Source organism: Megalobrama amblycephala, linkage group LG11 (assembly GCF_018812025.1).
Source record: "Megalobrama amblycephala isolate DHTTF-2021 linkage group LG11, ASM1881202v1, whole genome shotgun sequence".
Lineage (NCBI taxonomy): Eukaryota > Metazoa > Chordata > Actinopteri > Cypriniformes > Xenocyprididae > Megalobrama > Megalobrama amblycephala.
The window spans coordinates 12,694,535-12,718,268 of NC_063054.1; the positions used below are offsets into that span (position 1 = coordinate 12,694,535).

At 40.5% G+C, this 23,734-nt stretch overlaps 1 protein-coding gene across 1 annotated transcript in view; it reads left to right on the forward strand.

Moving 5' to 3' along the window:
• Nucleotides 1–23,734, forward strand: part of kcnk2b (potassium channel, subfamily K, member 2b) — a 68,719-nt gene that overhangs the window by 28,077 nt on the left and 16,908 nt on the right. Inside the window, 2 exon segments of the mRNA XM_048206180.1 lie at nt 3,268–3,385; nt 8,695–8,855. Of these exon segments, the coding sequence (XP_048062137.1) occupies nt 3,268–3,385; nt 8,695–8,855 (279 nt within the window).

Here is a 23,734-nt window from a genome sequence, read left to right on the forward strand (position 1 = left end):
ATTTCTACCAAAGAGACTATCACTGTGCTATAGTGTGCACAGCCATTACTTTTTAAATAAAGTTATTATAGTCTTAATGGCATTCAGCCAGTCATAAACCTAACCACAGACTCTACTCTTCAGCACAATGGTAACCCCAAAAACTCACACATACCAGAAAACCTTTTAAATTCCAAAATAATACAACTTTAAACACTAACAGATCTCCCCCTATATCAACATTGAGCAAAACACATGAAATAGCACTTAATTTTAACATTTACTTTCCTTTAACAGTCAGAAGCAAAGCATGCTGGGAACTAGAAGTCTGTTGTAACCACTGATTGTTACTCATTCCATGAATGTGTGGATATATATGTGTGTACAATACATTCACATTTATATGGGAACATCTATGTGCAATATATATACACAATAAAGGATAAAACTTGATGAATGTAATGCTATTTTTGTCTTCATTTATACATATTTTATATGTATCAATATATAGCCATACATGGTCAATGCATATATTGCAGTATATTAAAAAATATAAGCACTAGTTTCCCATATATGGAAATGTATTATGTAATACATCGCATTATATTTTGCAGTATATTTCCATATATTTATGTTCCGTAAGGGACACCAGTACAACGATCATTTCTGCAACAAGTCTATTTTTGCTGTGCTGCACATGCAGAATTAAAGTAATAGCACATTGTTCGTGGTCAAAATGAACATTGATTTGCACAAAAATGTAGTAATTTCACCATAAATGCATATGATTAAAGTCTACTGTTTCATAGTCAACCTATGACTTTCTGCCAGGGGTAAAGCAAGGAAAACTACATATAGAAAGACACAATGTGCACAGAATTATTTAAAAGCACAGTGAGAGTACTGCCATGCAGAATGTAAAGTGTTGTGGCTGGTCAGGGAAGACTAGTGAGTATTTTGACAGGTGACAGATGAAAATCGCCTGAATGTAGGACCACCTCAAAATAGCTTGACCAGGATGAGACCCCTAATCTCCAATTTCTTATTGAACTGTAAACCAGTGGCTATAGGAGGCTAGTAAGTGGCTATAATCACTTTGCATTTGTCAAAGAAACTAAAGATTGTAGTGTGGAAGATCGGAGCCGTGTTTTGCAGTCTGACAGGGGGCTTGATGGGGACGGGCCTGTTCCCAATATAACATAATCCACTTATTTTGATTGTTCAATAAAACCTGAAGTGTCATTAAAAGCAAATCTTGTGCAAATATCCCCATCTGAACATCAATTTTGGCCACTACTATAAAGTAAATATGTTCAGAATGGAGACAAAAGAATATTTATATGGGGAAAATTGGTCTCACATATGACAAAAGGGAGTATATTATCAGAATATTTGCATATGTTCTGCAAACAACTTGTTATGGGTCACAGGTTATACCTGTATTTCAAAGCATTCAACTGCGGCCATTTTATTTACAATAATTTTAGGCTTGTGCTTCAAATGTGTGGATATGTGTCAACTTCAGACATGCACACCACAGTGTCTATTATAGTTTAGCACTGAAATATTGCAGCTCAACATATGAACTTTCTGCTCAGCCAATGGTGTGACTTTAGGATGGGATTACCTGTTTGGAGTGTTTAAGGAATCTGCTTGGATCATTATTTTTGTCATTTCATTTGGTGTATTAAATATTTTAATGTCATATGCCAAGACAGAAACAGTATTAACTTAAAGAGTTTAACTTAAAGAGACAGCCTGAATTCCAGAAAAGTTGGGACATTTTTTTCAAATTTGAATAAAATGAAAACTAAAAGACTTTCAAATCACATGAGCTAATATTTTATTCACAATAGATCATAGATAACATAACAAATGTTTAAACTGAGAAATTTTACAATTTTATGCACAAAATGAGCTCATTTAAAAATTGATGCCTGCTACAAATCTCAAAATAGTTGGGACGGGGGCATGTTTACCATGGTGTAGCATCTCCTCTTATTTTCAAAACAGTCTGAAGACTTCTGGGCATCGAGCCAAGGTTATGAGTTTCTGGAGTTTTGGTGTTGAAATTTGGTCCCATTCTTGCCTGATATAGGTTTCCAGCTGCTGAAGAGTTTGTGGTCGTCTTTCGTTTAATGATGCACCAAATATTCTCTATAGGTGAAATATCTGGACTTCAGGCTGGCCAATTCAGCACCCTGACTCTTCTACGACGAAGCCATGCTGTTATAATAGCTGCAGTATGTGGTTTTGCATTGTCCTGCTAAAATACACAAGGCCTTCCCTGAAAAAGACATCATCTGGAGGGGATCATATGTTGCTCTAAAACCTTTATATACCTTTCAGCATTCATAGTCCGTAGTCCGAGGACACGGTGTCCATGATTTCCAACAAGAATATCAAATTTGGACTTGTCTGACCATAGAACACTTTTCCACTTTGAAACAGTCCATTTTAAATGAGCCTTGGCTCACAGGACATGACAGCGCTTCTGGACCATGTTCACACATGGCTTCCTTTTTGCATGATAGAGCTTTATTTGGCATCTGCAGATGGCACGTGGATTGGGTTTACCGACAGTGGTTTCTGGAAGTATTCCTGGGCCCATTTAGTAATGTCATTGACACAATCATGCCGATGAGTGATGCAGTGTCGTCTGAGGGCCCGAAGACCTTAGGTATCCAATAAAGGTCTTCAGCCTTGCCCCTTATGCACAGAGATTTTTCCAGTTTCTCTGAATCTTTTGATGATGTTATGCACTGTAGATGATAAGATTTGCAAAGTCTGTTTCAATTTGATGTTGAGGAACATCGTTTTCCATAATCTTTTTATGCACTCTTTCACAGATTGGAGAGCATCTGCCCATCTTTACATCTGAGAGACTCTGCCTCTCTAAGACATCCCTTTTATAGCTAGTCATGTTACAGACCTGATATCAATTAACTTAATTAGTTGCTAGATGTTCTCCCAGCTGAAACTTTTCCAAATTTTTGTGCTTTTTCAGCCATTTGTTGCCCCTGTGCCAACTTTTTTTGAGACCTGTAGCAGGCATCAAATTTGAAATGAGCTCATTTAGTGGATAAAAGTGTAAAATGTCTCAGTTTAAACATTTGTTATGTTATCTATGTTCTATTGTGAATAAAATATTGGCTCATGTGATTTGAAAGTCTTTTAGTTTTCATTTAATTCAAATTTAAAAAAAAAACGGCCCAACTTTTCCGGAATTCGGGTTGTAAATATTTTTTGGAATACATGTAATTATACTAACCTTTTTTTCTCTTATAGCAAGTGGTGTCAGCGTTACGGGCAGGAGTGAACCCTTCAGGAAACTCATCCAATCAGAGCAGTTTATGGGACCTCAGCAACTCATTCTTCTTCGCTGGAACAGTTATTACAACCATAGGTACACATGCAAGCACATTAGCAAACACGGTAACACTTTATTTTACAGTGTCATTGTTACATATGTTACATGCAGTTGCTATAGTAATAACTATACATTATGCATAATTACATGCAACTAACCCTAAACCAAACCCTAACCCTGTAGTAAGTACATGTAGTTAATTACACAGTACTTAAATGTATAACTACAGTGTAACAAAGACACCTTAAAATAAATTGTAACCGCAAACACTATAGTACTGTTCTAAAACCTAGTGAGCCATTACACTGTCTGCTAGCAGTATCTTAACTGTAATTGAATCTTAAAAGCAGGCTCCTGCAGAACTTTCCTCAGAATTGGAATTCATAAAATTCACAAAGATCTGTACAATCCCTGCTGCTTGTGTGTTTGTTTATTGTAATAATATTTTGACTAATTTATCTGGGCCTGCTGATAAATGACTGATACTCTACATAGACAGCAACTCTCTCACAAAAGACTTGACTCACAATTGATTATAATCAAATCAGACATTAACATGATGCTAAGTTAACAATGTTGTTTCTCTAAGCATAAATATTCAAAGAAAACACAAATATTGGAGGCCCTTATTAGATATTATGTATTCATCTTATAAACTCAAGCCTTGATTTAGGGTGATTTTACACTGAAAGTTTAGTTAGAAACAGAACATGGCTTGCATGAAAAACTGGTAACGTGAAAGCTGTCATGCACATCTGGGAGTGCACTGCATTACTAAACCCAGACTACCTGTAGGAGATTGGTTGGCAACTGTGATGTGATTCGTGTGAATGTGAAAGCAACTCGAACTAGGGTCTGCACTTGTTCAGTAAGTACAGTAAGTAACATGCACATGCGTTTTAGCTGATGACGATGTCAGTAGTTCAACAAAACACATGTAGGGGATGACAGTGGTGATGATGTAGCCTACCTTGGACTCTTGGAGCAAGAGTGTGCGTGCAGTGTAATTATGCAGAGTGAATGCAATCAGAGTGGCACATAAATGGCTCGCAATCTGCTGTGTCCTCAGAAGACTTAGCAGCAGAAAACCGCCTTCATGCCACACACATACAGTATAGACCCAAGTGTTGCTCACTCTGCTATGCTTAATAGCACCAAATTAATCATATATTTAAAAAAACAAGCAAAAAAAAACAAAAAAAAAAACACACGTTCTGTTTTCTATCATGTGTCATGCATTTGTGATGATGTAATATGATTGCAAATGTACCAAGATTGTATAGAATCAAGTGACTGATGCTGCAGGAGGCGGCGGGAACAATTGCATTTGGGCAAACATCAAACATGCAGCAAACATGCTTTGACCTGGCAACCCTAACTCTTAAATTTATATTGTAAGTGAAGACTGGTTTATATTCTATGTTCAAAGTCATGAAACTTTAATGTTAGTATCATTGATAAGCTATTTAGTGTTTATTAATATTTTAAATTAGATTTTTTTTTTTAAATGTCTGTATAGTTTTTATTAAAGGTTTAGTTCACCCAAAAATGAAATTTCTGTCATTAAGTACTCACCCTCATGTCGTCCCAAACCTGTAAGACCTTCGTTCATCTTTGGAACACAAGTTTAGATATTTTTGAAGAATTCTGAGTGTATCTGTAATGCTTCACTTAAGTTCACTTTAATAATCCAAACAGGTATGATCCAATGAAGATGCAAGTTTACAAACACAACCATAAATGAAATGAGACCAGACAAAGACACATCAGCTGAACTGAACTTATATACACAGATGATTAACTCAAATGATCAACAGCTGTGGTGATTAGTGCAGTATCCATGGTGACAGATTATGGCGGGAAAACACAACAAAGGAGCACATGTGACTGATGAAATCAAATAAACTGAAAGTCCACGACGTGAGGGTGTGACAGTACCTGAACCACACATAGGCAGCAACGTCATCCCATACATTGCACCTTTTGTGGTCCGAAAAGGTAGTAAAAACATTGTGATAATAGTCAATGTGACTACAGTGGTTCTTAATCTTACAATTTGAACAAACACTTGTTCTGAGTTTCTGACCTGACGAGGGAAGAACAAAAGCACGACCAAGGTTAAACTCTTGTGAGTAAACCTTTCACTGCACGGACCTTCAAGCAGCCCAACTGCTTCTGCAGAGGACTTTGGCTCCCTGCATAACTCAAGTACCTCCAATCTACAGAAGATCCTGCGGACCTTCAGTTCTCTGGATTACACAAAGACCCCAGAACTCAGTGCAGCTCTGCAACTGTTGGAAAGCAATTCAGTCTCTCCCACTGCAAACGGAAGGATACCAGTGGAGGATGTTTCCCATCGCCTGACTGATCACCCGACCAAGTGAAACATAAATATAAGCTAACCAAACCTTTTCCCAAAGGCCTTGGCATTAGGTTGTTGCTATATAAAATTGGTATTTGTGTAGAGACTGTTTATCTAGGGTCAGCGTATACAGATAGATACATCAGAAACATTATCTTTATTCATAGTAAATGTTTATTACTACTTCATACCAGCATCCAGAAAGGCCACAATTGACTCCCCCATAGACTGCTAATTATCCATTCATTGCTTCATCCAATCCATTGCTCATTTACTTGTCATTTGTGTAGTAGTTTGTAGTTTCTGTTTGATTACTGATTCAATTTTCTTAGTAGTTTCGTCATTTTCCTTAGTAGTTTAGTTATTTTCCTTAGTAGTATTTAGTGAGTGTGATATTTTACTCTTCTATATCTTTTTGTTAATAAATTCATTTTTATTGCAAACTGTGTCATTCTTATGTTGATAATCAGAGGCTTTACAATTTCGCCCGAATCTCACTAAATCCTTCAAATTGGTCAAATGACAAACTTCCTCCAATTTATGAAATTCTAATTCAGTTATCAATCTTTCATGATTATTCTTTATTGTCAATGAGTCCTTGGCTGGTGCCCCGAAATATAGGAAGGAATCATCTGACTCAATATTAATATTAATACAAAATATTAATATTAATATTTAAGACCATAAAATCAATGCTGCAATTGCTAGCTCATCCTCATCTGGAGCCCCAAATGAGATAGTATAGGCTCACCATAAGACGAGCCACCTATAACTCATCCATGAACTACAGGTGAAATGTGCATGGCAAGGAATGGGAGGCCAGCGGGGATTGTTGCCCTCATATCACCCTCAGCACTAGCTGCTGTGGCCTTGTGTTTTGCAGAAGGACCGGGACACGGAGCAACTAAAGTGACTCTTCTGACTAGAAAAGAGAGTTGTGACTGCAACTTTGCCATGGTCATGTTCTCACAGTGAGAACATGATCCATCTAGAAATGCTTTCTCCGTGTGGGCACTGCCCAAACACGTGGCCATCTGAGGATGAGAAATAGCTACCACATCCAGAAACACGCATATGGAAAGACATCTTTTTTGTTGAAGAGCCCATGGGAGCTCTCTGCACTTTTCTGTGCAATAGGAAGTAGAGAAAGATTGCTGATATGCGCTGTAAACTTCAGCTGAAACAAGTTTTCTTTTGCAGAGGCGAATGGATAAAACGATTGCTTGAGCAACCACTAGTCTCTAAAGAACAAATCTGAATGAGTGGATGGATGCCATCTCCTTTTATAAGTGCGACCCCTCCTCCCAAGTGTGACCCCTAGTTAAAACTGTGCTACAGTAAACAAAGTGGCCTCAATCTTTTTGGTGTTTTGCCTTTTACTGAGATAGGACAGTTAGTTGAGAGGAAGCGAATTGGGAGAGAGATGGGGAAGGGATCGGGAAAGGTCTATGAGCTGGGATTCAAGCCCAAAACACAAAAGCGCTATATATCGGCACGCTTCCCACAAGTCTATTGGTACTGACCTGTTTGAGTATTTTAAAAACACAATGTGTTTAGAGACAGTTGATGTAAGTTGACAATCAAATGTAACTGAGGATGCTCAATGGTTAAAACCAATGGTTAACAATGTTACATTTATGTCCAAGGAATAAAATGTTTATTACCACAGCTGAAAAGCTAACAGATGGCTTAGCTCATGCAAGCAAATTAAACGCGCACTTTATACAACAATAAAGCACTCAGTTTTCTTGAAAAAGAACTTTATTATCTTCTGGACCCCTTTAGTCATTGCTGCACTTCTCTCTCTTCTTCAGGTGCTTTTGGTGACCAGATTTTTTTTTTTTATTCTCTTCTATGCATGTTTTATGATAATCCTTGTTGACTGCAAGAGTTCAAATAAATAATATAAGGTTTGACACAATTGTTATTTAAACAGCTGTAACTTGAATAAATTGAGTTTGGAACAAAAAAAATACAGAATACATGGTCACCATCAGACAGCATTAAACAGCTATTGCTTATTAGTTTAGACATACTATATGACATGTGGAAAATAAAACTATTGGCTACCATCAGATAATTATGTGGTAACCGGGAAAACACAATCATGAAACCAATAAATGCATAAACTTCATACCAGGTCCTAAAGCAAAACTTTGGAGAATATTTTCAGTGCTCTGTACTCACCATTAAATCTTGAAACTTGTGATGATGAATATCTGTATTCTCTTGGGAATGATGTTTGTTTCAGTCTTCAGCACCGGCTGGTTCGGCGCTCGCTCGCTGGCTCTCCCGCGAATCCGCATTTTGAATTCTCCATACCAACAGTTTTCCTTTGTTGGTTCCTTTTTTTCATATGCCTGTACAGTTTTTTGGATGTAGGACTTGTTCACCCAACACAGAATTTTTCACTTTGACTTGGTAGATTGACTGAGCACAATTAAATATGTTCTGTGAATAGTATATATATATATATATATATATATATATATATATATATATACCTTTAGCTGATTACTACAATGCATCTTTTTGCATGGGGATATTTATTTGGAAGTCATTTATTGAGCCAATATATAATTGTGAATTTCCACAATTTGTCAAAATTATTTTTTTTTTACAGTGCATGCAGTCATGTTATGTATGCAGTGTTTGACACAGACATACAGTACATAATTCATATGATTTGAGTGGCTTTCTCACACTGAACTACTTTACATCAAGAGAAATTGAATTATAAAAATTTATTATATGTTGAATTTCAAAATCATGGCTGAATTTATAGTTTGAAAAGAACCCCCCAACCCCACCCCTCAGAATTGGGGCAGAAGCTTCTCAGTGGCATGTTGCTGGTAAACATTTTGTGTTTTAAACTAAATGCAACCAAACCTCAAGAGGTAATAATTTGTAAATATTTGAAAAAGTAATTTAAATACTTTTTGAGTATCAAATGCTTTATTAACTTTACTTTTATTCATTCCAGGATTTGGGAATATCTCACCTCACACAGAGGGTGGACGCATCTTCTGTATTATCTATGCCCTGTTGGGAATTCCTCTGTTTGGATTCTTGCTGGCAGGAGTGGGAGACCAGCTTGGAACAATCTTCGGAAAGGCCATTTCTAAAGTAGAGGGTATGATTGATGTAAGTTAAAGCAGTTTTTTAATATTTACAATGATAATAAATATTATATTTTTTAGTCTGTACAAAACCATTTTAAGTTTATAAAATATACAGAGATCTTCAACCCTGTTCGTGGAGACCTAATGTCCTGCAAGGTTTATTTCCAACCTGCATCAGCAAACCTGCCTGTAATTTTCAAGTGATCCTGTAAACCTTGATTGACTGGTTCAGGTGTTGATTATGGTTGGAGTTAAACGCTGAAGGACAGTGGGTCTCCAGAAGCAAGGTTGAAGACCTCTGATTTACAGTATACAACAGAAGTAGGTACACCCTTGTGCAATATAGCTAAAATGTCAAATGATTATAAATTGTATCACCTCTCAACAATTACATTATTTCCTAAGTTGACAAATAGTGTATGTCCTGTTATAAACAACTAAAAATATTAAAAATACAGCCCCCAAAATAGAAAATCAATGCAACAATAGTAAATACACCTGTGATTACTGAAACGAAAGTGAGTACTTGCATGAACATGGCTAGAAAATATAAGGTTAGACCTATGAACACCAGAACTTTAATAGCTTTGAACCTATGGGCTGTGTCTATCAGCATGTCTGCACCATGGCTCCAAAGAGGAACTGAAATATAGTTGAAACAATTACACAAGCTCAAGAGGTGGGAGTGTAATGATTTGAGGATGCATGAGAACCACAGTGGCCATCCTCCTAAAATGATGTCATGGACAGTGGACTTCTTGCACAATCTAGCTCTTTTATTCAGAACAGAACAAGAACTGAAAATAAGTAGGCCTAGCTATATATTAAATGAAACACAAATTAGGCTAAATTAATCCAAATGTTTCCATATTCGCGATATAATATATATTGCTTGCTGAACTACTGTTTCTTTCTATTTCACTCTTGTTTCAATATCCAAGTAAAACTTCCTTCACATGCACAAAAATGTGTTTGGTTGGGCGTTGCGCGTGCCGACTGGTACAGATGGATAGGGTACTATTTAAACTGTTAACTTTGTCTGCATTTTATTTTGCTGATAAATGGCTGAAATGTAAAGTTAGCAAAGCTAAAACTGATGACGGAGCGGAGACGGAGGATGTCCAGAGGGGAGGGCAGTGGGTCTGCGTGTGTGAGTGAGGCAGAGGGAGGTTGGAGCCGGGGTGAAGGTAATCGCGATCGAGGTGGAGATCTGGGCGAGGGGGCTTGAGGGAGGTTTGAAGACACACATAAACAGTCTTTACAAAGTTCATAATAAAGAGCTCGGTGGTGGCAGGAGCGGCTGGCTCGGCGGCGGCGGTTGGAGCGGCAGGCTCGGCGGCGGCGGCTGGAGCGGCAGGCTCGGCGGCGGCGGCTGGAGCGGCAGGCTCGGCGGCGGCGGCTGGAGCGGCAGGCTCGGCGGCGGCGGCTGGAGCGGCAGGCTCGGCGGCGGCGGCTGGAGCGGCAGGCTCGGCGGCGGCGGCTGGAGCGGCAGGCTCGCGGCGGCGGCAGCGGCGGCGGCTGGAATACAGGGCTCGTAGGCGGCGGCTGGAGCAGAGGGCTCGTTCATCCCTCAAATACAATTAAAATCCCCACAGGCACTGGAGCTGGCTCTGTGGGGACGGGTGTAGCGGGCTCTGGAGAGACTGGAGCGGGCTCTGGAGAGACTGGAGCGGGCTCTGGAGAGACTGGAGCGGGCTCTGGAGAGACTGGAGCGGGCTCTGGAGAGACTGGAGCGGGCTCTGGAGAGACTGGAGCGGGCTCTGGAGAGACTGGAGCGGGCTCTGGAGAGACTGGAGCGGGCTCTGGAGAGACTGGAGCGGGCTCTGGAGAGACTGGAGCGGGCTTACTGGAGCGGGCTCTGGAGATCTGTTGGAGACACTGGAGCGGGCTCTGGAGACATTATTTCAGCTCTGAAAGCGGGCTGGAGAGACTATACTGGCCCAGTAGAGGAATTGTCCAGTGGGCAGGCCGGAAGTCCTGGAAGGGTATTGGAGGAAGACGGAGCTTGGCAGACTGGCCGGGCTATGGAAGGACTGGACGAGAGGAACACCCAACTTTCTGAACCTCTTGGATAAGAATTCGGAGCAATTTAAATACAAAACTAAATTTATGTCAGTTAAGGAAACATTCGTTAGGTTCTAAAGCGAATAGTGTTCTCTCCAGTCTATCCAAAAACAGGTGATCAATGAACATCCAACCAATGTCAAATAAGCGAGCTCTGAACTCCTCCAATCCTCCAGCGAAGACCAACCTGCAGGAGCCCGATCTGTGGCCGACAGATGATGGAGGAGCAGGAGCCAGTTGAAAGAAGCCATCCTTTTCTTTTTTCTTCCTGTGGAAATCCTGCGGTTTAAAGGTCCGTTCTTCTGTTCGTTTGCTGGTGTAGAGATGAGGCAGATACGATTTCCACAATACATTCAATACTTTAATTAAACGAAGGCAGAGAACACCTACAAACACTAACACAAACAGAGAAAGAGTGAAGGGAGTGAGTGCAAAATGAGGAGTGCTGACAATAGATTGCAGGTGTGAGTGTGATGAGGAGCTGCGAGGGAAGTATGCAGGTGATGAAACAGGAGGATTATGGGATATGGAGTCCAGGGAAACAAGGGTTCTGTGACACATCTATGCTAATTTAATTTTAATTTGACATTTTAATAGTGTCGTTTAATGGTAAATGATTGGTTAGTGATTGATTGTCGGTCAGGAAAATAATCTAAATTTTCTCATAACAGTTCTCCACCAGATTTACTATGCTGCACGCATGTTCCCGCTGACTCAAAAACTTGCGTACACCTTGCGAGACCTGACATGAGATTTGATCATAGTCACCACTCACGTCCATATTGATAAATGCCAAATTTTGTGTTGAAATAAGCATACGCCCAATTTTCTGTCGTACGTTCGTTTGATAAATGAGGGCCAGTCTGTGGTCAGTTGAGACTAAGATAAATATGCAATGTCAAGCACAGTGAAAACTATGACCTGGCCAAGTGTGTAGCCTGACTTGAATCCAATAGAGCACCTTTGGGGTATTTTAAAGAGAAAGGTAGAGCAACATGACCCCTCCAGCAAAGAGCAGCTGAAAAACATCTAAGTAATGAAAGGTACTGACTTTTATTGTACCGTGTTCCCACTGTGGAGCTATTATTTTTAATATAGTAAATCTAAACTGTTATTTTTTTAAATTTTACATAAAATCAAATACCCTACTGTTCAACTTTGAAGTAATGCAGTTAATATGCATGTAGCCAATGGGTCAGAGTGACAAAGTGGAGCTAGAGGATCGACCCACCAGGGCGGAGCTGGAGACTTGGAAGCCCAAGGTGGATCTAAGCAGGTGGGCAGAATCACTGAAGGATGACCCAAGGGACTGAAGGGATGCAGCGGAGGCGGGAACAGTATGTTGGCTGCCTGGGACCATCCACAACGAAGGACACTTGAGGCTGGGCGGAACCAGTGGCGAGGAGGAAACTTGGATGTTGGACAGAACCAGAAAAGGAAGGGCCAGGGAACTGGTCAGGACCAGAGAGTCCATTACATTAACTTAGACTGGAGGGAACAATTTAACCTCAGGGGTGAGCTCCAGGATGTCAAGCTCTACTAGCACTCCCTCTGGGACAGACATAGCAGCTGACACTAGCACCAGGGCAGGCAGGTCATCTGACTTAGGCTCCACGACAAACTCGGATGGAGGCACTAGCTCCAGGCTGGAACTCTCCACTGAAAGGGGGTCCTCTGTGGGCACTGGCTGTATGTTTGTGGCTGGCGTGGGCTCAGGCTCAGGGCCTGAGATGGGCGTGGGCTCAGGCTCGGAGTCTGTGGCGTGCGATTGGCATAAATTATGCGATTCTCAATACCGGCAGGAAATGACTGAGGTGCCCTTGAGCAAGGAATCTAACCCCCAATCGCTCCCAGGGTGCTACAGCAAAATGGCATGGTTTGCAGTGTGTGTGTTCACTACTCCTAATATGTGTGCACTAGCTTGAATGGGTTACATGCAGAGGATAAATTCCAAGTATGGGTTACTATAATTGGCCTTTACATTTCACCTTCACTTTAAGTTTTATTAAACAAAACCAAAATAAAAACAATAATCCATGAACAAACACAGGTAATACAAACACTAATAAGAATGTAACAGTTTTGCAATGAAAGACAGCAATGGACAATTAACAGAAACAAACCCAGGGCTTAATTATGCAGGGATAATTAGGAGGTGCAGGCATCCATAGCTCATCTCTAAGTGCAGGTGGGGCAGTGCCCCACCAAAATATTAAACTAAAACATAGACCTCTATATATTATTTTAAAGTTGTGTCAATTTTTCCATTATAAACCATGAAGGCAAGTCAGTGGATATCACAGAAGCAATTTGCAAACTTTGCCCGAGAGTTATGCCGGTGAAGTCTCAAACCCCAGTCAATTATTTACTACAGAAAGTGAAAGTAAAAACTGGCCGAGCTTTCTCCATCTGACGCGGCGTTAACACCGCATATTCTGTCAGAGACAACGAGAGACGAATCTACTTTAACATATGCTGATAACGGTCTTAATTTATTTTCTTACTATTTCTCATGTGGCCCATACATAGGCTAGTGGAAAAAAAATGAGAAGAGAACTATTTTGTGTTAAACAAGTTGTTTTTTTGTTTTTGTTTTTTAAATAAAGCTGCTCTTAATTTTCATTAATGACTGATTATTACAGTGTTCAGACATATAGACTATAGATAATAGATTGTAAATTAATTGTAATATCAATTTAATAATAAAAGCACCCTAATAATAATAATAATAATTTAATACATTAATTGGAAATGCCAAATCCTCTTGATATCACTGATATCTGGTTATCACACATGTATTTTCAATAATTTGGAATTAGTGATATTACACAGGGGTGTACCCAATGCTAGTATATACTGTACATGCCTGAGATACTGAATCAAATGAACTATTTTCTCATTGAACAGAGATGTTTAGAGTCAAATGCCAACCACATCCATTTCTCATCATAGTCACCTTAACCTGTGAACTCATTTCTTCACGTTTTCCTTGTGTCTTCTATTTTCTCAATTCATTCAGAAGATTAATAAAGTGCATGAGTAGCTATATGTCACATCACATTCCTAACACTGCCAACCATACCAATCTTTCATCCGTGCTCTGTCCACTCCAAACCTAACACAGATCTTCATAGCTGATAAAGTCACTTTCAGAGGTCATATATTTGCTTTCTGTTGACTTCCTGATTGCACAGCAAAATCAAAGGCGTTCCAAAGAGATATTTGACAAAACCTGTTCCTTAATTTAATCTGCTATTAGTTCTTAAAATACCAGTGTAAAATATCACACTTTAAAATTTTATCACAGATGATTACTAGAGTGTACTTAAAACAAATGTTCCATTTCATCTACTCTTTATTTTAAAAATTAAATATTACGACATTACCCTAACAGCCATTGCCCCTAACTTCCCCACTCTGACAGCATAATGCAGTACTTATCCTTCTGAAGTCAAAGTAGGTTTGTTGTTAATCTTTATTTATTTATTTATTTTTTATGTGGCCATCTGTAAACAGTAAAAAATGTGATATTGACCCATACTGGGTGACAGACAATGAAAAAATACATTACAACAACAGGAAGCAGCAGGAGATTTTACCCAAACATATCAAAATAAACAAGGGTGTAAAAATAATGTTTAATATTTTCTGTTTAACACCTAAAAAATATTTAATGCAATTAACGCAGCATCTTTTTCCCCTTCCTGAAGATGTGCAAAATAAAAATGAACTTACAGCTCTCATTCAAACAAAGAGATCTGATATTGACAGAGACAGAAACATCACTGTTACTATACATACTGATCAACCACAACCACCTGCCTAATATCGTGTAGGTCCCCCTTGCACTGCCAAAACAGCTCTGATGCAAGGGTTTGAGGCATGGACTTCTGACCTCTGATTGTGTACTGTGGCATTTGGCAACAAGACATTAGCAGCAGATCCTTTAAGACCTGCAGGTTGTGAGGTGGAGCCAACATGGATTGGATCTGATGGTCCAGCAAATCCCACAGATGCTCAGTCAGACTAAGATCTATAGAGAATTTGGAGGCCTCTTTGTAACTCTTTGTCATATTCCTCAAACCATTCCTGAACAATTTTTGTAGTGTGGCAGCCCTTACGAAAAAGAAGTATACTTCAAGTTCATTTTATCAAGTATACTTAAGTAATATTCAAGTATATTTTTTAAGTATACTTTATGTAGTAAGTATACTAGTATCAGTGTACTAGTTGTAAACTTGTAAGTGTACTATTTTAATACAGCTTGGGACCAACTGAAGTATACGTTGTACTAGTGTAACAGTAGTTCTGTCATGACAACTCTCTGAGTGTTTGGCATGGTAATGGATATGACAATGTAGATATATTTGGTCTTGGTGGAATAGATCTGCTACACTGCTGCTGCTTAATTGCTGCTGCTGCTGCTGCTGCTGCTGTTGATTATTGTTGCTGCTGCTGCTGCAGAGCAAGTACGGGACTTGCTACTGCCAATACATACACAACACGCTGCTGTGAGCAAGTAAGACATGCTGCTGCTGTACAATATAGCGTACATGAATAACCGTAGCAGATTTAGACAGGTGGAGCTGGGGAAGGTGGAGGGTTTCTGAAGCATGCTGCACTACTAAACAACGCTAACTCATGTATTTATACAGCAGGAACTAATCATCTGTGACCTATAGATAATGATTTGATAATAAGCAGGTAGTGTTAAAGGACCTATTAGCCTGCGCCATCTAGAGTTTCATGCCAGAACTTTGTATTTCTGTCGTATAGCGTACATGAATAACCCCCCAACGGAGCAGGTGACATGATATTGGACAATACAAGCCCAGAGATGTCAGAGATCCCCCATCAATGCAGAAGGCAAGATGATGATTCACCCTCACCCCCCAGCAGATCTACCGCCAAAACATATGTACTGCTGCTGCTCCGAAGAGCCATAGGAACCATGTGTATGCTATCTATGTTTGGCTGGCCCATTTTTTGCCACAACTAAGTAATTCTGGGCTATAAGGCTTGGCTCTAGTGGCCTATTAGACTATGTGTGCCTGGGCTACCATGCCGAATGGCTTAGCTTTAGTGAACAATATGGCTATGTGTGCCTGGGCTACCACGCCGAATGGCTTAGCTCTAGTGAACGATATGGCTATGTGTGCCTGGGCTACCAAGCCGAATGGCTTAGCTCTAGTGGCCTATGTCTATGTGTGTCTGAGCCAAAAGGCTCAAACATACTAATTAGAACGCGCATTATGTGTGGCTTTAACAAATGGTAAAACTTTGCAGGCTAATAGAGATAAGAAACCCTCCACGACCACCTGAGCAATAATAGTGTAATGATGTAGCATTGTTTAATAATGTCATTATAACCCTGTATACTCCTAAAAGTAAACTATAAACTATTAGCCTGTGCTATCTAGAGCAGTTCTCAAACCTGTCCTGGGGACACCCCACCACTGCACATTTTGCATGTCACCCTCATCTAACACACCTGATTCAAGTCATCAGCTAATTAGAAGAGACTGCAAGAGTTGAATTGGGTGTGTTAGATGAGGGAGACATGCAAAATGTGCAGTGGTGGGGGGTCCCCAGGACAGGTTTGAGAACCACTGATCTAGAGTTTCATGCCAGAACTTTGTATTAAATTTTAAGTACACAACTAGTTCACAGCTACGTTTCTCATTTGTACTTCATCTGTACCACAAGTAAACTTTATACTAGTAGTTTACTACTTTAATATTAGTAGTACATTTTTAGTATATGAAAGTACACTTTGAAATATACTCTCAGTAAACTAGTTTAGTGCAAGTATACTTGTAAGTTTTCTTTAAGTGAACATATCATCACATAGTTTATTATTTATATATTATTTTTGCACTTTAAGTATACTACTCAGTTCCTATTTAGGTATTTTTTATACTTTTAACTGTACTTTAACTCTTTCCATTTTAAAAACATTTTATTCTAGCTTCATGAATCCTTTTTTATCAACACTTAAATGTGGGTAAGTTTAATTAAAAAAAAAAAAAAAGGAAACATTTTAAACAAAAAGCTTAGAAAATTGGTGTGGCGACCAGGGCGGGCGAGAGCCGTGAGGGAACGGCGCGAGGCCGGTGGCGCGAGTGTTAATGAGCTTCACCTGGGAGGCGCACCGGCCTTGAGTCCCTCACGGAGGAGCTCCGGGAGCATAAAAGGAGGAGCGACTACAGTGAAGGACGAGAGAGGACCAGGCCTGGACTTTATTTTACGCTTTATTATGTTTGTGTGGCCGGCAGACGTCCGCGAGGGTCTGCCGGCATTACTTTCGTTTTGTTCTTTGTTTATTTTGAATTAAACTTTTGTTGAACGTTCGCCGGTTCCCGCCTCCTTCTTCCCACATCTATGAACCGTGTTACATTGGTGCCGAAACCTGGGAGGAAGGAGGGACATGCTGTCGGAGAGCCCTCGCTGCTGAGGAGGATCGCGGTGCTGAGGAGTTCGGGCAGCGCGGGAGTGTGAAGACCGCGAGAAGCTGCCCGAGGCGGTGGTGCTGGAGCCTAGTGACAGGTGGGACGGAGAGCTCGAGGCCGTTCCCCTGGGACGAGGTGGGGTGGCTGTTGTCCAAGAGGGAGCGGAGGAGTCGCCGCCGTTCGCCGTGGGCCGGAGCCTGCTGCCGTCCGCCATAAAGGGGAGGAGCAGGGAACGGGGGACTCGCTGCCGGCTGCCCTCAGTCCGGAGGAGCCATCGCCGGCCGCCAGGAGGCGGTCGAGGATCGGGCCGTCCACCGTGCGTCCAGTGCCACCGCATGGCACCACGAGGAAGAGCCTCCCGGCTGGCTGAGGACCGAGCGGCAGTGTGTCTGGGAACCGGACCAAGAATTTTTTTTTCTCTCTTTTTCCTCTCTCCCCTCTCTCGTTCTGTCGCTCCCCTTGCTTCCGTCTCCTTTCTCTCGTCTCGTCTGTCCTTACCCCCAGGTGCTGCGGCCACCGAGACAGGCCCGGGGGGGAGTTGAGCGCAGTCTCTGGAGTACCCCCCGGCCTGCGAGGGGCGATGGGGGTATGTGGCGACCAGGGCGGGCGAGAGCCGTGAGGGAACGGCGCGAGGCCGGTGGCGCGAGTGTTAATGAGCTTCACCTGGGAGGCGCACCGGCCTTGAGTCCCTCACGGAGGAGCTCCTGGAGCATAAAAGGAGGAGCGACTACAGTAAAGGACGAGAGAGGACCAGGCCTGGACTTTATTTTACGTTTTATTATGTTTGTGTGGCCGGCAGACGTCCGCAAGGGTCTGCCGGCATTACTTTCGTTTTGTTCTTTGTTTATTTTGAATTAAACTTTTGTTGAACGTTCGCCGGTTCCCGCCTCCTTCTTCCCACATCTATGAACCGTGTTACAATTGGATTTTTGTCAAAGACTATGTCCGGATGGGAATCGGAATGATGATCAAACACAGGTGGAGTAGATCAAGAACATAAACACCCCAAAAGCTTCATAGTCCTCATTCAGTAACGTTAGGCAGTTTTGATTTATATGCTGTTTGATGTTTGATGATCGCTTTATTTCATATTTGCGTGAGTAATCTTCTATCGCTTGATTCAGCTTTTTGCATTTTGATCCGGAGATTCTGTACTCTTTCAGAAGATGCTTAAACGGCGCCCCCTACCATATAGCCTGAAAATTCAGTCAATTGACGAATTTTCGGCGAATCGACGAAGGAGTGAAGAAGATTTGAAGTAAATTCCTATGTACACTACCAGTGGACTAGCCTACACAAAAATTCAGATACTCAGTATTAAAAATGTATCTGTTTTCTTTATAAATCAATATTTTCAAAAAATGTACTTTTATACTATACTTTTATAAATATACTTTTAAGTATATCTCGAGTCCAAGTATAGGTCAAATATACTTAGACTTTTCTGTCAGTATAATTCAAGTATACTTAAGTGCAATTTTAAGTATATTTCTCAGAAGTACATAAAGTATATTTCTGAGAAGTATATAAAAAGTAGACTGAAAGTATAATTTCTTATTTTAGTTTAAAAGAAGTATACTAATAGCACACTTGAATAAACTTCTTTTTCGTAAGGGAGGGTGAATTATACTGTTGAAAGGGGCTCATGCCATCAGAAAGAGGCACTTACCAATGGACCCCATTGCCATGAAGGGGTATATGCAGTCTGCAACAATCTTTAGGTCATTAGTACATGTCTAAGTAACATCCACATGAATGCCAGGACCCAAGGTTTCCCAGCAGAACATTGCCCAGAGCATAACACTGGCCTGCCTTCTTCTTAGTGCATCCTGCTTCCAACTCTTCCCCTGATAAACAATGCACATGCATGCTCATTTGCCTATCAGGCACTTTTGGTGGTGGATTGGCTCTCTGACCATTCTACAGTTACGCAGCCCATAAGGAGCACACTGTGATGCATTGAGTGTTTTGACATCTTTCTATTGTGGGCAGCATTAAGTTTTTCAGCAATGTGATTTACAGTAGCTCTTCTGTGTCAGGGGGTTCCCAACCACATTCCTGGAGGCCCCCTAACACTGCATGTTTTCCAAGTCTCCTTAAATAAAACACACCTGATTCAGATCATCAGCTCATTAGTAGAGACTCCAAGACCTGAAATGGGTGTGTCAGATAAAGGAGAGATGTAAAATGTGCAGTGTTGGGGGGCCTCCAGGAACGTGGTTGGGAATCACTGTTCTATGTGACTGGACCAGACAGGCTAGCCTTCGCTCCCCCTGTGCATCAGTGAGCCTTGGGTGCCCATGACCCTGATGCTGGTTAACTGGTTATCCTTCCTTGCACCACTTTTTGTATGTACTAACCACTGCATACTGGGAAAACCTACAAGACTTGCCGTTTTGTAAACACTCTGACCCAGTCATCTAGCTTGTATTTGGCCTTTGTTAAAGTCACTCAGATCTTTTTGCTTGGCCATTTTTCCTGCTTTCAACACATGAAATTCTAGAACAGACTGCTTAAGCCGAGTTCAGACTACACGATTTTAGCCCCGATTTTGGCTCGCCGACAGGTTTTGAGAAATCGCCGACAAATGCCCAAAATCACAGGCAAATCGGTGCTCGTTCACACGAGTGACAATCATGCAGTGTGAATGAGCAAAGACGTGATCTGAGAGAATCGCCAACGAGTCACCGACGCCCGTGAGATATTTGGCATACTAAATATCTGGACCTGTCGGTGATTCAAAATCCTGCTGTGTGAAAAGTGTTCTGACTGAAAACTACATCGGTGATGACCGACAGCCAATGAGAGAGCAAGATACAGAGCAGCGGGGAGTTCAGGGAGGAGTTATAGACCACTCTCGTTGCAGAACACACAATCCTTGTTCCTCGCGTCTCCCCAAACATTTCCTCCTCCATATTCTTCTTTTCTTTTTCTTGTTTTCGCTGCAAATCTATGCACAGGCAATTCGTATTGCAAGCTTCTTGCGGGCTACCGTTTTTAATAATAATCCCAGTCTCACGTGAGAACTCCGGTCTTGCATGCGTGATATCGCGTTGTTTCCTTGTCACATCTCACGTGTGTTTGGTTGTGAAACGTAGTTTGCATGCCAGACAGAGTTGTCGGCGATTCTTCTTATTGTAAAGTAATGCAGAATGAAAACTTCTGTCGCCGATCCATCGTGCAGTGTGAACACAGCAGCGAATGCTGGCCAAGACAGTCATGCAGTGTGAAAAGAACAGTGACCCGACTACTTTGAAAATCGAGCAGTCTGAACTCGGCATTACTTGCTGCCTAATATATCCTACTCCTTGACAGTTGCCATTGTAGCAATATAATCAAGGTTATTCACTTCACCTGTCAGCGGTTTTAATTTTTTGGCTGATCAGTGTACACACTACAACATACTATATTAAAGGCATAGCCAAATGTGACATTTATTATAATGGGTTTTTGTGATGAGTGTTATAATTTCACTAAAGTTAAACATTTTTTAAGCCTATTAAATGTCAAAAATGATTTTCAGTTAGAAAGTATAATATTCAATGGCTACAATTTCTTATTTCATCCCCAAAATTGAGAAAAAATCAATTTAATAAAAACGTAAGTAGCAGTATTGGTATCAGTGATTCTGGCCTTCATTCATAGCACTTAGTATAAAGATGCCATTAAAAAAATACTTAAAATGTACCATTTTTATGTTATATAATGTTGCACAATGTTCTGCATTCACTTTGGGATTCAGTGTGAAAATATGTATTACAATATTAAAATATATTACAATTTTTAATGTTAGGTGTGATTAATCATGATTAATTACAGAAAAAGGTGTGTAGCCCTTGTGCTTTCTATATTCCTTATCAGGTCTTGTCCTTGGATATTATATTTGGCTCAGTTCTGTTTTCTTGTTCCTCGTTACATGTTTCTTGTTTTTGTCCTCCTCTCTCCCTCATCTCTTAGTTGAGAAAGCACAAGCTTTTGTATCAGGTTATGTCGAAACATTAAATTAAATTGTCTTGGTCAAATGAAAAAAACAAAAAGAAAAGAAAGAAGTTAATCGATGCAGGGGCTGAGGCTTCCAGTGCACCCAGTGCACAAAAGAAATCCCGCCAATCAAAATCACATCCACAAAAATCACTGCATATAATGACCAGAAATAGTGACACAGCAATAATGACAACCCTTATTGAAGTGAAGCCTGTGCAACCCAGAACCAGCCCGCTTCCAAGAAACACTCAGCTCCTGCAAAATACAAAAGAGAAAAAAAGAAAAATCACATAAACAAAGCAAACCCCAACATAAATAAGCAAATAAACATAACAGTCAGAATCAATGTACTAAACAAATATAACAAAACCAAGAAAAACTCACAATACTCAAATGGACAAAATAGTCAATTTTACAAATAAAAATACAAATTAAAGACAAAACAAACTATATACTGTCACAACAACAAAGATCACACAAACTCAGAACTGATCATGGATCAAGGTTTCAAAATGACCGAGATCACGAATACTGCATAGCGGTAATAACTCCAATTAATAGTACTGTTGTCAAACAGTCAATAAAACAGTCACAAAAACTGAGGGTTGGTGACAGTAATACCAAAGATAAATCAATACAAAAACAAATAACCCAAACAAAAAATGATACGACCACAAAAGAAACAAAAGAAAAACCCCAAACATCCTGGCCCACTTAGCCACTGGACCAGAAGTTTTGATGACCCAAAACAGCAGCATGGCCCAGAGCGAGGTTTGGAGAGAGAGAAAGAGAGATGCAATGCATGTAACGATGACCCGAAACATAAACGTTTATTACAATCTCAACTTAAGGCATACAATGATTTACAAGAGAAAATAAACAAGTTACTCACCTTATAATTAGACGATGTGACACTCACAACCACACACACAAACATACCAAAGACATATACTGTAGTAGCTCCTTTAGTTGGTAGATTAACAGCTGGTGCTGCGACCTGGCTATTGTGCTGCCATGATGCACAGGTGGGCACCCTGTAGACACACCGTACTAAAATGCATAACTGTAGTTAACTCAAATCAAACTTCCCACAACACAGTGAATGCACCACATTAAAACTTCCTGGGGGTAAGCAATACACCACACACACACACACAGCCTTGGCGGTCCGACGTCACACTAAAGTAAAGATCGCATGATATCACTGCATAACACTGAAATCAAACAACGAAGTTACATTGCTAAAAACACGTACCTCTGCAATGCACAGCAGTGAAAGAAAAGGGGTGGGCTTTCGACGAAGACGCACTCCAGGGGTCATAAACAACAGATTTATATACAAAGGCAGAGCGGTACCTCATTGACCATCTATTTAATGATGGTGACGTTTCAGACACGCACAAACATCACTACAGGTAGAAGGTGAGAAAATTATGAAATTACAAGGGGAAATCTACCGAAGCATCAAGAAGTCATATAGTCGACATACAGTCAACATATAGTTGACATACAGTTGACTTACAGCCAACGGTTTCATGCATCAGTTGTTGATTGGATCTTGAGATGTGGGCATTATACTCAAAAGTGAAGGTAGATGAACGCAAGCTTGCAGGGGCGGGTTTAAATGGACTAAATGATGGGAGAAGTCCTGCATACTTCACCAGAGAGAAGTCTGTTGTTTCACCCGAAGGTTGTAACATTCAGTACACTGAAGGCAATCCAGATTGAGAACTCATGTGCAGTTCATTTATAAACTGTAAACCAGATATATAACAAACCAGACTTAGATTTGAACTTAAACATGAACCATAAACCGAACTCACAAACAGTGGGTTACAATGTACAAAGCTAGATAAGAAACTATGGAAACATGAGGGCTATATACACATGGACTAATGACTAAACAAGGCACTTGAAATTAATCAAGATAATGAACCAATGAGAACATGACACAAGGAACAACTGGGAAGCAAAAGTGACATTGACATGATAAACATGAACTACGAACATGAAACAAGACCTGACATGATATATCCCCCCCTCAATGAGCAGCTCCCAGTGCCTAAACAAAACACCAAATTCATAGCCCATAAGGCAGAAGTAAGGCGAGCATAGGCCGTTGAGCAAAGAGCAGAGTCGCAAGTGAATCTGGTGAACCTGAAAAGAACTCCTTAGGCAACTCTCGGTGACCTGTTTGACACACAAGAAGCAGGATAAAGGAGCTTCAACTTCCACAGGAGCTCCATAGATGCAGGCAAACACTTCTTTTAAGAGGTCCATTCAATGTGTTAAGACTACCTGCTTTTTCTCATGTGACAGAGCACTTGCCTCCAACTTCTGACTGAATGTGGTCCCCAGGTCAGCATCTTTAAGTTAGAGGTGTATACTGGAGGATTTTAAGTTA